This window comes from Lithobates pipiens, unplaced genomic scaffold, assembly GCF_037356315.1.
Source record: "Lithobates pipiens isolate NorthernLeopardFrog02 unplaced genomic scaffold, aLitPip1_a1.2 Scaffold_28, whole genome shotgun sequence".
Taxonomy (NCBI): Eukaryota; Metazoa; Chordata; class Amphibia; order Anura; family Ranidae; genus Lithobates; species Lithobates pipiens.
This window is the reverse complement of record NW_027507789.1, coordinates 142,158,829-142,176,893: the sequence shown is the minus strand read 5'-3', so window position 1 is coordinate 142,176,893 and position 18,065 is coordinate 142,158,829. Positions and strand designations below refer to the sequence as shown.

At 45.3% G+C, this 18,065-nt stretch overlaps 1 protein-coding gene across 1 annotated transcript in view; it reads right to left on the bottom strand.

Moving 5' to 3' along the window:
- Positions 1-18,065, bottom strand: part of GAA (alpha glucosidase) — a 215,772-nt gene that overhangs the window by 125,106 nt on the left and 72,601 nt on the right. Inside the window, exon 8 of the mRNA XM_077459632.1 lies at positions 17,505-17,636. Within this exon, the coding sequence (XP_077315758.1) occupies positions 17,505-17,636 (132 nt within the window). The remainder of the gene's footprint in view (positions 1-17,504; positions 17,637-18,065) is intronic.

Here is an 18,065-nt window from a genome sequence, read left to right as displayed (position 1 = left end):
CAGGAATCCAGATATTATACTGCTCTTGCCAGTCATCACCCCCCTGGCAGGCAGTGTCTTCGGGAACAGGGTTCCAACAGATGGGTGCACAATGGCCCTGGATCTATAAAGCTCTCTGTAGCTGACAACACATTTCAACATATTCACCCAAGTAAGCGCCTAAAACAGAATCCCTGGCACAAAGGCACATTACAGGCTCATTTCTTCACAGGGGGGTCCAGGTACAGCCTTAGTTGCAATGATAGAGATCAGCCAACCTGAAAAGCTTCCAAAAAGGAAGGGTCAACGCACTCTAAGCACTTAGATCATAACTTGAAGCACCTTGCTGCTGAAAACTCACCTTAGCAGAGGCCTGAACATCCAGCATTTAAAAAAAAGCATGAACAGAAGACCTTACAAAAAGATGTCCACATTCATATATCCACATACTAGGGCAAAATTAGAAGGAGACAATTAACTTAACAACATGTCTTTGGAGTGTGGGAGTACCCGGAGGAAACACAGGCACAGGAAGAACATGCAAACGCCAGGCAGGTAGAGTTGTGGTTGGAAATCAAACCAGCAACCTGCTAGGCGGACATTCAATTCACTTAGCCACTGTGCTGCCCATGGCCTTCATGTGGGACAATGCTCGAGGAAGATGTTGCAGCTAGGCATCCTGGCAGTGCACTGAGATCTCAGAGCAGAAAATAGAAAAGGGAGGACAATGTCCTCATTGAAGTGAAAAGAGACTACTTTGGGGAGGAAGGAGGGTTTGGCTCTCTGGACCATTAGTCTCTTTGTAAGGCTCTATTCACAGACAGTAGTGCAACTTTGGAGTGCAACTTTGGGTGGGTGTGACTTGGATGCGACTTTTTGTCTCTCTGCAAAGTCAGACACACTGTTGCACCACCGTTGCATGTAAAATATTCAGGTACGACTTTTATACAACTTTTGGAGGATAACATTGCAGTCTATGGCCCCCAAGTTGCATGAAAGTCAGACTGTTGGAATTATCAAGAACTGTTTGTGCCTGATCTCCATCTTATAGGATTAATTAAGGGCACTTAAGAAGTATTGCAAGATGGCGATTTATATCCTGCACACACCTAATGCCACGTACACACAATTAGACTTTGACGGACTAGGTCCGGTGGACCAGAATTTGTCGGACAATTCGATCGTGTGTGGGCTCCAGCGGACTTTTCTTTCCCAAAAGTCAGACGGACCTAGAAATAAAACATGTTTTAAATCTTGCCGACGGACTCGAGTCCGGTCGAAAAATCCGCTCGTCTGTGTGCTAGTCCAACGGACGAAAACTGATGCTAGGTCAGCTATTGGCTACTGGCTATGAACTTCCTTATTTTGGTCTGGTCGTACGTCATCACATTCGAATGTGCTACAAATCTAAACATTTCCAATTGTCCTATGTGGCATCGGACCCCTCTGGTAAAGCGGGGGTAGCAATTTTAATAAGACGCTCATGTCCTATCCAGGTTAGGTCATCCCACTTGGACCCTCATGGTCGTTATATAATACTGCAGGGATCATATTTGTCTAACCCTATGATGATCATGAACGTCTATGCCCCCAAACCAACAGGTCAGGTTAAATTTCTCACAGACGCTTGAGAGCACCTACAGAAGCTCTCCTCCCCCTTTACTGTAATAGGGGTGACTTTAATGCTGTGCTCTCTCCCGCATGAGACAGTAAATCTCTATTCAACATGACCTCACCCCCTGCCTCGCACTACCTGGCAACCTCCTTCCGAAAACTGATCCGCACACATCACATGTTTGACGCATGGCGGATAAAGCATCCCTCAGGTCGGCAATTTTCATTCTACTCCCCCCCCTCATAAGATGTTCTCCAGATTGGACTACTTTTTATTACTGCCCCCTTGATATCCCACACAGTGTCGTCCGAACTGAGTGCAATAACCTGGTTGGACCATGCTCCCTTGACCCTAGACTTAAGCCTTTCAGCCGATTTCCTCAGGAAATGTCACTGGAGACTCAATGAATCCCTGCTCAAGCACCCTGAAACTAACACTAAACTCGAGACGGCCCTAACTGAATATTTCCTCCTGAACAAAGGTTCCATGCCCAGCCCCTCCACCCTCTGGGAGGCCCACAAGGCCTTTTTTCGGGGACAATGTATTGCCCTCGTTTTACAAAAAAAGAGGGATGCAGCTCTCTTGAAATCCTCTCTATTGCCAGAGCTTCAAGATGCAGAACAAGCTTTACTTCGCTCCCCCACGGTGGGCCGGCTAAGCACGGTAACTGGTCTAAGACACCGCATAAAATCCCTAAACATGTCAAACATAGATAAATCGCTCCTGTGGGCTAAACAAAAGTTCTATGAGTTTTCGAATAAGCCCCACAGGATGCTGGTCTCTAGACTCAACCCAAGGTCCTTTCACGCCTTCCCAGAACACATCGAACTCCCTGATGGGACCCCCACTTTCTGCCCACAGACCATGACCCGGGTATTCGGCAAATTCTATAACAAACTCTATAATTGTCTAACCCCCACACATCACCCTCCATTTGATGAGGCTGCTTCCGAGGAGTTCATGTCAGAATTGAAGCTCCCTAAGCTGTCAGACTCGGAAATGCAAACACTAAACGCGCCCATTACAGAAGACGAAATAGCTAGCACCGTCAAGTCCCTTCCTTCTCACAAAGCTCCAGGCCCAGATGGACTCCCATATTCCTACTATAAGAACTTCCTCCCAATTCTGCCACCACACCTAGTGTTCCTGTATAATTCGCTTCTTCAAGGAAAACTCCCCCACCAACCATTCCTCCACTCCTACATCACGGTCATACCAAAACAGAACAAAGACCCGACCCTACCAGACAATTACATGCCTATAGCCCTTTTAAATTTACAAAAATCCTCGCCAACCATTTATCCCAATTCCTGAGGAAGCTAATAAGACTGAGACCAGGTGGGCTACGTGATTCTTAGCCTAGATGCCCAAAAGGCATTTGACAGATTAAGCTGGCCCTACATGTTCGCAACCCTTACTAAATTTGGCCTACACGGACCCTTCCTCTCCTCTCTGGAATCCCTATACTCTAACCCCTCCTCTCAGGTCCGCCTAGTTTCCTTCACTTCCCAATCATTCCCTATGACAAAACGGGACTAGGCAAGGTTGCCCTCTTTCCCCGCTCCTCTTTATATTATGCTTAGAACCCCTGGCAGAGGCTATCAGATCCCACCCTGACATCAAGGGGGTCCATATGCGGCAAAGGGAGTATAAAATATCCATATTTGCAGACGATGTCCTCCTCACCCTGAAAAAAACTCATATTTCCTTCCTTGCATGTCCTACTCTCTCAATTTAGTTCAATATCAGGCTATAAGGTCAACACTGCAAAAACAGAAGCCCTCCCCCTCCATATACCCTTGGATGAACTCCTGAAACTGAAAAGTACATACTCCTACCGCTGGTGCACATCATCCCTCAAATACCTTGGGGTTCAGCTTACGACATGTTACTCATCCCTCTATTCGACCAATTATCTCCCACTGTTTAGGTCTATCAATAATATGTTATCCCAATGGACTTCCCTCCCTATGTCATGGATAGGCAGAATTAATGTGCTAAAAATGTCAATCATGCCGGAATTGCTATATTATTTTGAAACTCTACCAGTCCCCATCCCAATGACACAGATAAAGATACTTAAGCAGCGGTTCCTTAAATTCATTTGGAATGGCAGGGCCCATAGAGTGGCCAGTTTGGTTATTTTTTCCCCCAAGGATCAAGGGGGCATGGGAGCTCCAGACATCTACAAAAATTATCTGGCCTCTCATCTGCAAACGGTGGTGTCTTGGTCCTGTCTCAGACCCCCAAATCGCTGGACAGAGATAGAGATGGGCTCCCTCTTTCCGACCCATCCATGCTCCTTAGTGTGGTCCCCTGGGACAACGGTGGACCTCAGGCTTCTGGGCCTATGCATGGGTCCCATGTTGTTCACGCTCAGACTGTGGCGTTCCTGCCTTTCCAAATTTGCACTATCGTCCCCATGTCCCCCCCTTTCTAACATGCTCTTCAACCCCTTAATTCCTGACAGTCTCTCGAATGTTTGTATGTTCCCCTGGGCAAGAGAGGGACTGTTCCAACTTCGCCACTTCGTTCACCCGGTCATTCGTAAAATTAAAACATTTCCGGCCCTTCAATCCAAAAGCCAAATCCCAGAACACTTGAGGTATTCGTACCTCCAGATAACCCATTATTTTTCGACACTCTCTCACTCTCACCAAACCAACGCCCTTTGAGCTGCTCTGCTCCCAAAGCCCCTGCCAAACACAGCTCATTTCTAGTATATACCACATACTCCAGGAGAAGTCATCTCTCACTGCTCATTCCCATTCCTACATGTACAAATGGTCACAGCTCACACAACAACAAATAACCATCCCACAGTGGTCCAGAATTTGGTCCTCGACTTCTAAAATTTCAAGATGCGTGGCACAGAGAGAGACAGCATATAAAGTTTTAATGTTCCGGTACAAGACCCCTGAGGTTATTCATTAATATGACTCCTCTCTCTCCCATGTGCTGGAGATGAGGGAAAATTAAAGGATCACATTATCATATCTTCTGGCAATGTGCTTTGATCATTCCTTTCTGGTCCATGGTATCACGAAAGCGCCAACAGATTTTCGCCACCTTCATCCTATTGGATCCTATCCACCTTCTCCTAGGCCTTCCCATCCCGGAGTTGGGAAATACAGCAAACAAACTAGCCTCATATGTTCTGCTTGCAGCCAAAAGAGTTATACCCTCTAACTGGTTATCTACTCAGCCCCCAACCCAAACTCAGCTGATACAAAGCATCAAGGACATACGCAGAATGGAACATATGACGACTATGGTGGAGGATAGGATTGACAGGTTTGGCGAGATTTGGGCCCCCTGGGACGCCTGGGGGGGGGGAATCTCGCCAAACCTTTCAAATCTCGCCAGTGTACCTTACTTTGTTCCATGCTCTTACTGGCCTGGCAGATATTCAAAGCCCACCCTCTCTCTTGAGAAAAACTATATCGGTACGAAGCCCTCCTTTGTCAGACAGTCGTCATGTTATTGAAGCTATGAGTCCAAACCCCACTTTCTACATTATGTTTTACATAATGGCCACTTGCTTTTATTTTTATTTATTTGGTAATTATTTATTTTTATTTTCAGTCATCCCGATGTCCTACCCTTTTGTTAAACATGCTATATTTCAGCCAATAATTATCCATTGTCAGTTATGTATGTTCTTGTATATTGTGAAAACTTTGCTCAATAAAAATACAATAAAAAAAAAAGGAAAGGTAATCAGCAAGCCACCCTAAAATACATTTTTCTTTGCGAATTCATTTCAAAATTAATGAAATGATCACATACACTGCCAAAAACATTAAAAATAAGATCACGAGTGCAGTAATATTGTCAACAGTACAACTCATATTAAAATAAATCACATCGAGAACAAACACATTTTACAAAAAAAAAAAACACATTAAAGAAAGCCCATTTGATCTTTTACACTCATCCATAATCAAATATAATGGTATTAATTCGTATATATGTTTTAAAATTAGATTATTATTGTTTAAAACTATAATACATTTGGATTCAATTCATTTTAATATAAAATTGATTATAACAGTTAATTAATTAAAGGACCCCAACTTCTTATCATAATAAACACTTTTATTAATAATAAGTACCTATCTCTAACGCCCCTCAGGCGTCATACAATTTAAAGTAAATATCTAGAAGGATTCCAGCTTACATAAATGGATAAACCTTTCACCTTTTGGAATTGACATTGATATAAACTATGCCAAACAGTTCCAAGACATCTGTACTGTATATGTTTAAAATGGTGTGGAACACTGTGCTTATCTATTTTTGCTCTATACATCTACGGTGCTCGCCAAAGCGGATGCGCATGGCTCGCACCGTCCTACCTACATAGAGAAAACCACAAGGGCACCTCAACCCGTACATGAGAAATTGGGTGCTACAGCAAATTAACTGTTTTATATGGAAAAAAACATCCATCTCTGCTGGCAAAGGTTTTTTTGGCCCTGAGAAATGAACTTACACACCTTATATTTACTCAGATTACTCTTGTGGCACCCTATAATATAAAAAAAATTGGGGAATATTGTTAGCTTTAAAAGTGTGTTTTTTTACTGTTCGGTGACTGGAGGCAATTCATTCATGTCTGCCTAACTTCTGGAACCCCCTTGATGGTTTATGTAGGCCAAAGCTATGAGATTGTTTGAATTCACCCTGACTGGGTGACCATGAAGGAGAGAGGTCCAGTGTAGGAGAGTGTCTTATAGCTATCAGTTCCAGAATATTGATGAGGAACCTCAACTCCTGTCGGAACGAAGTTCCTTGTACAGCCAGGAAGTGTTAGGCCCTGTCCCAGCCCTTCAGACTTGCATTGTTGTTACAACCTCCCAGGGAGGGGGGAAGAAGCAATTTTTCAGATTTCTATCTTTGAGATGGAAATCCAACATGCCATAGAAATTTTTCCTGGCTGAGTAGCAGTAGTGGGTGATCCAGAGAAGGGATTATGAGAAAGTTGAGCTTTAAAGATCTTGAGTGGAACTGAGCAAAGGGAACAGCAAAAGATGCCACCATGAGGCCAGAACAAGTTGAGGGATGCCTGGGTGGACCTCAAAGAAATAACAGTTTCCTGGAGAAGGAGAATTTTTCCTTGGGCCATGTCCAGGATCAGCTTCAAGTTTTCCAGGTGACAGGAAGGCTGCAAAGCAGACTTCTTAAAGTTCATCAGCCACCCAAAAGTTTAAAGGAACTGGATTGTTTTTTGGATGTTGGAAGACAGGTCAATGGCTGTGGGATCTGGATGCCTTGAGATCTGCACAAGGTCAGGAGAAAAGCAAGCACCTTTGTGAAGACTCTTGGTGCAGAGGAGAGCTGAAATGGTAGGGAGACATTTAGAAATTGTCAATCCCCACAGCAAAGCCTAGAAAGTGTTGGTGTGCAGGAAAGATAATAATGTTAAGATAGGCATTTTTGATGTCCACAGATACCAGAAGTTCCCTTGTTTTGAGTGCAATGACAGATCTTGTAGATTATATGATATATAGATACACACAAAAATCGGTTTAGAGATATTAGGTCCAAAATGGGGAGAATGTCTGTATTCAATTTGGGACTGAATAGGTCTGAGTAAAACTGTTTTAACCTTTCAACTGCAGGAACTTTGATTACCACTTCATGAGCCTGAAGTAGGTTTATTATAGCCCACAAATCTGCCTGTCTTTGAGGTGAAGCTGGTAGACTGGTGGGTAGGAATTGAGGAGACGGTAGAGATAGAAATTCTATATTCTAGCCCCTTAAAAAAAATATTTCACACTGGACATAGAGGTCCTGGGTGACTCTGATCCAAACTGGCACAGATGCCAACAGATGTCCTTCCGCTCTAGTGAGTGAGGGCACCCCTTCATTGTGAGTAGGGAATATGGGTAGGCTTGGAGCGTTTATAGGTCCAGGGTTTGCAAAAACAACAAAAGGATGGACTAAAACTCACTTTTGAACAACCCCTTTTGGTTAGAAGAGACATCCGTAGTATTCAAAGGCTTTGGCTATTTTTGTGGGATATACTGTAAGTACTTTCCTCCCAGTAAGTTCTTTAATAAATGTATTAAAGGATTTGCCAAACAGTCTTAGCAGATCAAGCCTCTAAACACAGTACACTGTGCATATGTACAGAGAACAGTGTTATCCTAGAGACCTAGCGATTTCCATTCTCTAGGACACAGGTGTCAGACTGGCGGCCCTCCAGCTGTTGCGAAACTACAAGTCCCATGAGGCATTGCAAGGCTGACCGTTACAAGCATGATTCCCATGGGCAGAGACATGATGGGGCTGGTAGCTGCACAACAGCTGAAGGGCTGCCAGTTTGACACCCCTGCTCTAGGGGATCAACACAAACAACACTTAGCAACAGCCTGACAAACTGACACGGCCACAATCGTCAGTTGAAAGCAGAACCAGCAAAGGTTGCCTTAAATAGGGCTTTGAATACTTATCAACCCAATCCTTATAGGAGGGAGCATCCTCAACAGAAGAAATGAGATGCTTGTTGAGAACAGAAATGGCAAAATCCAGTACAAGGACGTGCCATTTTATTTGATAAATTCCTTGTCCATAAGACATCCCTCAGCAAAGAGTTTTGGAGGAAGGAATACCTTTTTTAGGATTTTGCCAATGCCTCTGTAAAGTACAGTTAATTTGTGCAATGGAAAGCTCTTTCTAGACTTCGCCAGCTCTCTGCCTCCGCCTCCTCCCTCTGATCGGGAAAAATGTATGCCGCCTGTGTGGTTACCTCCTCTGCCGCTTGATCTCTCCGCTCTCACTGCACATTTGAGCCCCGCGGACCTGGGAGCGTTTGTGGCGCCTATTACTGCCCATTCTTGCGGAAGCTGTTGGAAATTGCCGAAAATACCAGAGGGAGGTCCCGTTGATGGTTCGGGTTACCGCGAGATCCCGAACGAGTATCCGAAGGAGCCCGAGGACAAGCCGGGAAGAGCTCGCTGTTGACTCGGATTGACGCGAGACCCCCGGCGGTGTCCGGTGGAGCGAAGCTGCCTTAGCCAACCAGCGAGACTACCCGCCATGAAAGCTAAGGTTTGAACCATGAGGCACGCCGTACATACGAGTGACATTGGCTGGGAGCAGCGGAGCGACTGGACAGTAGGCTAGCCTAAAGCATCGACTTAGGCAGTGGTAACCAGGGGGAGTGAGGAGGGGGAGAGGTGAAGGTTGGGGACTATGGTTACTGTCTATGTTTGAAAGTAGGAAGGCGTCCTAGCATTTCCTTCCCTGGTGGGACGTTCCCCTTCCCTCCCCTTCTTCCCCCCTTTAGCGGCCAGCTTGATGGAGTTTTAGCTCAAAGACATAATATGCCCACGACCATGTTGCTGCACTGATTGGAGAAGGGATGAGGCAATGAACTGAACAAAACAAACGAAGCAACGGTTGCAGCATTTTACTCTCCCTTCTCTTTCCCTTAGTGGACTGCTTGGCCCCTTTTCCCTTTTTTTTACCTCTATCAATAGCTGTGTTCCTTCGTGTTGCGGGGGCTTGCTATACTGTTATACACTGCCACACCACTATTTTGCTGATTTAGTTTTTATTTCGCAGACATTACCATGCTTAGCAAAAGAGCTATGGAGGATGTGCCACATGGGGAGGGGAATCAAAAAACACGTGCAGCTAAGGAAAAATTAAATCAAGCTTCTGCGGCAGCAAAACTTGAGCGTTTTGCCCATGCGACCTCTCCTGGCAGGAAAGGACACTATCATCCAGCAGGGCAAACAAAGTCACAGGGGACAGCTGGTGATAGGAGAAGTACGGGTTACCTGGTTTCAGATTCTGCTACCCTATCTTTAGGAGGGGGGGCGGGTGGTCTACCTCTGGGGGAGAGCAAGAGGACTTATAGCTCTGTGGGCTCGCAACAACCCCTTGCGATGGGGGCTGGTGAACCCACGTTGCGAGAGATACTGCAGGCAGTTAACGAGTGCAAGGACTTTATTTCTGGTCTTGATAATCAATTGAGTAATATTAAAAATGAATTGCACTCTGAGTCAACTGTTGAGTAATACTGTTGATAGAACGACTGTACTTGAGGGAAGATTAAGTACGGTGGAGGACGAGCTATTCCCTTTACAGCAAAAAATAATCGGACTCCAGAAACAAATCGCTATACAGGCATCAAAAATGGATGACATGGACAATAGGAACCACAGGAACAATGTGCGTTTAATTGGCCTGCCAGAGGGAAGCGAGGGCTCTAATCCCATTACTTTTCTTGAGAACTGGTTTAAGGAGTTATTGGGAGATGTCCTCTTTTCCCCACTCTTCTCCATTGAAAGGGCCCACAGAGTCCCCTTTAGACCCCGATCATCAGAGGAACATTGTAGGCCATTGATATTGAAAGTTGTTAACTACAATGATCGAATGATTCTGATGCGAAGAACTAGAGAACTAGGAGACATCTTTTATAAGGGGACTAGAGTATCATTTTACCCGGATTTCTCATTGGACTTGCAGAAACAGAGGGCTGAGTTTATTCCCATCAAGCGCACCCTGCAAAAACATAAGATAACCTATGCATTATTGTACCCTGCTCGACTGCGAGTGTTTGCCTTGGGCTCAACCTTATTTTTTAATTCCCCGCTGGAGGCTGCAAACTGGTTGGAGGAACATAAAGGGACTTTGTAGAACTATTTAGTATTGGTTTGTTTATAAAATTGGTCCTTGTGAAGGGGAGGAGAGGGGGGGTGGAGTTTTTTTTTGAGACACATATTAGAATTACCGAGCTTATGGATTTATGTAATTATATAGATGGGGTGTGCTGTGTCACTGATAGGCACTTAGAATGGGGGAGGGGGGGGTGGGAGAGGTATATAACAATCATGATTGTTTATGATTTTTTGGAATGGAATAATTGGGTGTTGTTGGGGCCTCTCCTCCCCCCCCCCCCCCTTTTTTTTTCTTTTTTTTTCCATCGAACTCACAAATAGTTGTAATTACTTGATAGAGCATGTTATGTTATTAATTGTCACTCATTGTGGGGTGGGGGGGGGGGGGGGTGATGTGTATAATGGTATGGCATAAATAGTATTATATACGCTCTTCGGGTATGTAACATCTGGGTAATGCTGGGGATAAATAGATTGGGGAAGGTGTGAATACTCTTTGGATTATAGAGAGTTAGGTTTGAAATGAGAGACAATACAGGGTGAATCACATTGTATACAAATGCTGTGCAGGGTGTGATAGATGGATTTTGATTGGTAAGGGTTTTTTTCACTTTTGGGTTGGGGGGGATGTCTTACCCTCTTTCCCCCCCCCCTTTTTTTTCCTTCCCCTTTTTTCCCTCTCCTCCCCCCCCCCTTGTGATTGAGAGAGGTGGGGGGAGTATTTGGACGTTACAAAATGGCCAAGATACTTATTATCGTTCCCAGTTTGGGGAGGTTGGACCATCTGGGGGGGTAGTTAGATTGGGCACTCTTGGATGGGGTTTGAATAAGCGGGCCACAATAGAGACCTCTAGGGGATGCTCTGATGGGCAGGGATGGGTGGGGGGGACGGCTGGGTGGGTCTTCGAACACGCGAGGCATGTACCGGGAGAGTGGTGGGCGTGGGGGGTGTGGGGTGTTGCCGGGGGAGGGGGTGTTGCCCTCTCCCTTCCGCCCTTCTATTTTCTTTGGTTTAGCAATTATCAGCGTTAATGAGTAGATTGAGCATTACCTCATAGAACGTGAGGGGTTTGGGAGACCCAAATAAGAGAGCTGCGGTTATGCTAGAAACAGAGGGAAGGGGACCTGGCTTGCTTTTTCTACAGGAGACGCATCTAACCCCAATTACAGCCCCGCAGCTAAATAACCGGAAATTCCCTTCGGGATGTCTATAACGAGGGATCCTTGCTTCCCTTTAGATATCTGGTGGAGAGATCAGGGCTTCATGGGTCTATGCTTTTCAGATACTATCAGCTGAGGCATGCGGCCAGGGCTCAGTTTCCTAGACCTATTGTGCTGCGGGCAGACCCAGTTGAGGACACCCTGGCGCAAGAATCCCTTAAAAAGACTCTTACCACACTGTACCAGGTCCTGTTGCGCTCTGACTCTCCTAGAATGAACACCCTCTGGGACAAGTGGCATGCGGACATCCCCAGTTTGGACAGACAAGCTTGGGAGGAGTGTTTTGAGGATGGGTCCCGGTTGCTGATCTCCTCTAGAGACCGGCTGATCCATACGAAATTCTTGCACCGGGTGTACTTTACGCCGCAGAGGCTGCACAGAATCTATCCCCATAGGTCCCCGGAGTGCCCCAGGTGTCACTACCCTAACGGTACTTTCCTGCATATGTTTTGGGAATGCCCCCGCATTGTAAGGTTCTGGCGGGCTGTTTTTGAATGTATTAACACTCAGTTGCAGTTGGATGTGCCTATGACACCTGAGTTTGCCCTTCTAGGAATTCAGGATGATGAACAGCGATCACGGTACAGTAAGCTGTTGCTTTCACTTCTGGCGTTTTACGCCAGGAGGGAAATCCTTCGGCACTGGATATCGTCTTCGCCCCCCGCGGTGGAGTCGTGGGATGCAGCGGTTAATGCTGTCCTCCCCCTATATAAACTGACCTACCTAGTTAGAGGGTGCCCGCAAAAGTTTGACCGAGTATGGTTACCTTGGGTGGAACAGTTTTGAAAACTTGGTGTATTGGAGGTAGAGGCGCTGCCCTGCCCCCCCACCTTCTCTCCTCCCCTCCCTTCCCTTCCCTTCCTCCCCCTCCCTTCTCTTCCTCCCCCCTCCTTTCTTATTTCTCCTTTTCATTATTGTGGCATTTATGTACCCGGTTACGGGCCCCTTCTTGGTTCTCTCTGCTTCACTGGTCCTCTAGCTATGCTGTATTAATCATTGGTGACTTCTGTAATGTGTAGCTTGTTGTGATGTCTGTATATTTATTGTTCTGTGATGTCTTCTCAATAAAACCAGCCGTGTTGTTAAAAAAAATTAAATAACCGGAAATTCCAGGCATATGACCATTCCTTCCACTCATCGTACTCTAGGGGAGTGAGTGTTTTAGTAAGGAGGGGAACAGATTTTTTATGTAAGGAGTCCTACATTGATGAGGAGGGCAGGTTTGTCTTCCTGTACTGCTTGATTGTCAGGCAATATTATGTCCTAGCTAATATTTACATACCCCCTCCCTTTAAGCTGGAGGTTATGTATAAATTCTTTACGTTTAGCCTGGGTAAACTAGGTGTCCCGTGGATAATACTAGGCGACTTCAATGAAATACTAGATAGGAGCTTGGACAGATTCCCTTGCCCGGATGGGAATAGAATAGGTCGACTGCAGGGATTCTTATCAGAAATAGGACTGAGTAACCTTTGGCGAATGCGACACCCCTAGGAGAGGCAGTACCCCTGCTTCTCTAATACTCACCATACTCTATCAAGAATAGACATGGTCATTGGGAACAAGGAGGCATTGGGGTTGGTACAGGATATAGAATATGGTGTAAGGGGGATCTCAGATCATTCCCCCCTGTCTATTACTGTGAGCATGGGAGAAAGAGCGGGCCCCGGGGGGTGGAGAGTAAACCCTGGCTGGCTGAAACTGATTGGCTGTTCTAGCTCCCCGGTGGACAGGATTAGGGGATTTCTTCAAATCAATAGGGGTTCAGCTGCGCCTGGAATAGTCTGGGACTCCTTAAAAGCCTATATTAGAGGTATATTAATACAGCAAATTGCAACAATCAAGAGGAAAACCCGAGAACAGGAGAGTATAATAAGGAACGATGTTACCCAGGCAGAGAGAACATACATAGAGGATCCATCGCTTGATAGGCAGAAGGCATGGTTGGATAGCCAACAAGTATATAAATTGGCACTCTTGAAGAAAGCGGAGAATAGGCGTATATTTCAACGTCAATATTACTTTGGCGAAGGGGAGAGGGTGGGTCAAGCCCTCTCCCTTTTGGTCCAAACCAATAGTTCCTCTACAGCGATACAGGCGATTAAAACGCCGAACGGTGATCTCGTCTCCAGCCCCCCCCCCCCCTGCGATTATGAAGGTGCTTGGTGATTACTATAAAAATTTATATAAATCAGCTACACGGGGTCATGGTAGTTTAGCTATTGACTTTCTGCATCAAACAGCAATCCCAACTTTATCAGAATATGATAAAATGAGCCTTGAACTACCACTTACGCTAGAAGAGCTAAAAAACGCAGTGGTTGAAATGCCTAATTATAAATCCCCAGGCCCGGATGGGCTACCAATAGAAATTTACAAACGTTATGGCGAAGTGCTGTTGCCAGAACTCCTGAAAACGTTAAACCATGCATTGGAAATGGGTGAGCTTCCCGCTTCAATGCTGGAGGCCAACGTTACTCTAATACTCAAGGAGGGGAAAGACCAACAGGAAGTCTCATCATATCGGCCAATATCTTTGTTATGCTCCGACGTTAAAATATTAGCCAAGGCCCTAGTGACCCGTTTAAACAATTATATCCATAAATTAATACACTCAGACCAATCTGGCCTTATCCCGGGCAGGTCAACCAGCACTAATATTAGGAGAGTTTTTCTAAATATACAAACACCCAGGGATAATGATGGACCTAGAGCTATATTAGCTCTAGATGCCACCAAGGCCTTTGATAGTTTGAAATGGGGTTATTTATGGGAAGTATTGGAGCGTTTCAGTTTTGGCCCTTTATTCACTCGATGGGTAAAATTACTTTACAATAGACCCAGGGCAAAGATTAAAATGGGAACTGTACTTTCTGAAGCATTCCAGTTGGAGAGGGGGACGGGACAGGGATGCCCGCTGTCTCCCCTCCTGTTCGTGCTGGCTATGGAACCCCTGGCTGTCCTGACGAGATCACGCCCGGACATCCAGGGATTCCGACGTGGATCGGGGGAAGATAAAATTGCCCTGTTTGCGGACGATGTTCTGTTCTTTATTGGGGACATGAACTCTACCTTGAATAATGTAGTGCAGATGATGGGGGAGTTTGGGCAACAATCAGGCTTGGTAATTAACTGCCGTTGACTAGACCCGGAGATTTATTACCGCCCATAATTACGTGTTTAGAGGTGGTGCCCAAGCTGAAGTACCTGGGTGTCTGGATCTCTGGAGAAGTAAATCAGTATGTCGAGGAGAATCTAGCACCACTATTGATGAAACAGAAGGTTAATAACTGGTGTTGCCTCCCTCTCTCCGTGGCGGGGCGCTGCAATCTAATTAAAATGATCTGGCAGCCACAAATTTTATATATCTAGCATAACTCCCCAACTTGGATCAACCAGAAGTGGTTCAAGAAACTGGAATCGCTATTTCGTGATCTAATCTGGAAGAAGGGGCAAGCACGGATTAGGCTACAGACAATGCAGCTCCCCGTCGGGAGGGGAGGAGTGGCGATACCACACCCGAGATCATATTTTTTGTCAGCCCAACTCCAGCATTTAGCTGGGGCCAGGCTTCAAGGTGGAGGGTGCCCAAATCATAAACTGATGATCGACAAAGCGCCCCATAAATCATTGGTTGAAGTTTTGGAAGCCAATTCATTTGCCCATAGGTGTCCTACCAATGTTTTGGCGAGGGAGGTGTGGCAGACAGCAAAGCAACTCATGGGATATGTGAGAGTGACCGTCTATACCCCTCTATGGCATAATGGAAACCTGGCTGAACTAAATCGTATAGATAGATCTTTGGAATGGGAGGGGCAGGGGATTAGCAGGCTAGTGCAATTATATGAAGGGAATCTTATGAAATCTTTTGAAGACCTTAGGCAGGAATTTAGTATTTCCAATAAGACGTTTTATAAATATCTGCAACTGAGGCATGGGATTCAAGCACAGTATGGGTCACTAGTCATTGAGAGGATTGAAATTCCCTTGCTCCAGGGACTTATCGATCGAAGGCAAGTAAAAGGCCAGATCTCTAGGCTATATATAAAACTTAGGGATAAAATCTTGAAGGGGGAGGGACCCGATAAGAGCAGGAGGGGATGGGTAGGGGATGTAGGGCCGATAACTCAGGAGCAATGGGACGAGACACTCGAACAGGGGAGCTTGGTATCTATATCTCCATCACAGCGTATGTCTCACTTGCTTTTTATATATAGGGCATACTATACCCCCCAAAAGATGTGGAAAATAGGCAGGAAACCTAGGGATGAGTGCCCCAGATGTGGGGCATCAGGGGATCTTCTCCATATGGTGTGGAAATGCCCAAAATTGTACAGGTACTGGATAGAAATTGTACATAGAATAAACAGGATTTTTAAGACCACTTTGAAGCCAGAAGCCAAAATTTGCCTACTGGGGATTTTAGAGGAGGGTAGAGTCCCCTCCCTAACAAGGATGTCTATACTAAGGTGCCTGTATCAGGCTAGGTGGCTAATTGCAATAAACTGGCAAGCTAAAAACTCCCCAGTATTAGAATCATGGGTAAATGCAATTAACTTCACAATCTGGTGTGAAAGAGCGATGTTCATAAAGCAAAATAACCTAAAAAAATTTAGGGCGCTATGGAACCGCTGGTTGAGCGATATGGTCTACCCCCTGGTCGGGATTGCCGAGGGGTAGATCAAGCACCTGCCCGTTTTGTTTGTGGCCAGGCGGGGGGTTGGGGGGTCTCTCCTGCACCCCCCCCCCCCCGGTGGATTGTCCTCTGGGCGTGCCCCTCCCTCTTCCTTTCCCCTGTTCCCGATGGCGTCCACCATTCTCCAACCAGCCAACCATGGTCGAGTTGGCTGGGGTTAGCAGCGTGTGTTCGAAGTGGGGGGTTTGGGTGGGGGGTTGGGGGATATTTATGCAGGCGGGCCAGTGTCAACTTGAGAGTTGTGCACGGCTTTGCCTTTGTGTTATATATGCACGAGATGAAGGTTTTTGTGAATTGTGGAAGTTGTAATTCGTGTTTAAAAATGTAATAAAGAGAAATCAGTACAAGAAATCATAGCCTGAAGCCTTAGTCTGTGCCTCATACAATGCAGGAGGTGAAATTTCCTCTGCAGGATCCTCTTCTGTATCAACTTAACCTTCCTTTTTATGAACCTTCAGAGGTTAGGGGGTTCAGTGTCAAACTCCTGTATAGATTCAGGTGGTGGAGAGGCAGAAGAGCACTTTTGTGCTCTGGAGACCAAAGGTTCTAGAAGGGCAAAGAGTTTCCAACTAAATCAGACATAGTTGCCTTAAAATCTGCCTTTGTCAGATAGGCGGTCTGTTGTGTGCCTGAGAGGGAGCTAGAATTAGAAGAAGGAAGCTGTGTCAGTATATAACCTTGCTCTGGTGCAGGAAATCAGCTATTGCAATGAGTGTTTTACTGGGCTTTCTCAGTGCCATTTGTAGCATGAGTGTTATTAGGTCCTTTTTCTTAGCTCCTTTGTACCTCGTCTCTGCCTTGTTAAGCGAGTGGTTTTATCTGTGGGGCCCTCATGAAATGGATGCAACATGAGAAGTTATTGGCATGTTTGGAAAGGGAGACACGATAACCCAGGCGGGTCAAGGATCCAAAAAACTGCTAGTGAGCCCTGAGGCAATCAGATCTTGATAAAAGTGTCAGTCAAAGAAAAGTTAAAAAGAATGCTTTAGAAGATTTCTCCATATCAAAAAGGGGTCCCTCACTGAAGGACACTAGCAACAAAATTGGAGTGGGTGGGGCTTTATGAGGGAGCACTGGGGGCATTCCCCACAAATCCTTTTCCTGTATCCAATCATCTGACGGTAAAGGCATATAACCCATAGTCTATCACTTACTGTCCTGTACAGTACAATTAAGATATTATGTTTTTTTAATCTCTGACTGTGCCTCTGAAAATGATCACCAGGACAAATAAAGAGAGCGAATCTACACAGTGGATTTTTAACTTCTTCCTTCCTGTTTCCAAAATGTTTTGCCTATAGATACACATTAAATATATTTCCTATATACTATACATTTGGATTCTATCATCGTTTCTTACCACAATCATGATGTATTTACGACCTTGCTCATGGAATTCTTTGACCATCTCTGCATAGTTCTTAAAACGTGTCTGGTCGTATGTGAAGTCTCTGTATGCATCCATGTAGTCAATGTCATTCCATTGTACATCCTGGGAAACATCATATAGGTGTGAAGAGATTACACATCAGAATAGGTTAAAAAACTTTCTTCTTGGTCTTGGAGTGCTGTGCAATTTGTTTATGGTGTGCCTTTGATATTCCACATGTGAGTGTAATGCAGTGAAGTTTATGAGATTAAAGTGTGTGAAGGTTTTGCACTATCGGAGGCTGTGCTTTTTGCATTTACATATGGAGTGTGTAAAGAGGATTAATCAGGAGCTGTGTGTTTGTCTCTGATTGGCACCTGAAGATCTGTCACTCTTCTTCCCTGTGAAAAGAGGGTTTAACCACTTGCTTACTGGGCACTTAAACCCCCCTCAGTCCCAGACCAATTTTCAGCTTTCAGCGCTGATGCACTTTGAGTGACAATTACGCGGTCATACAACACTGTACCCAAATGAAATTTTTATCATTTTTTT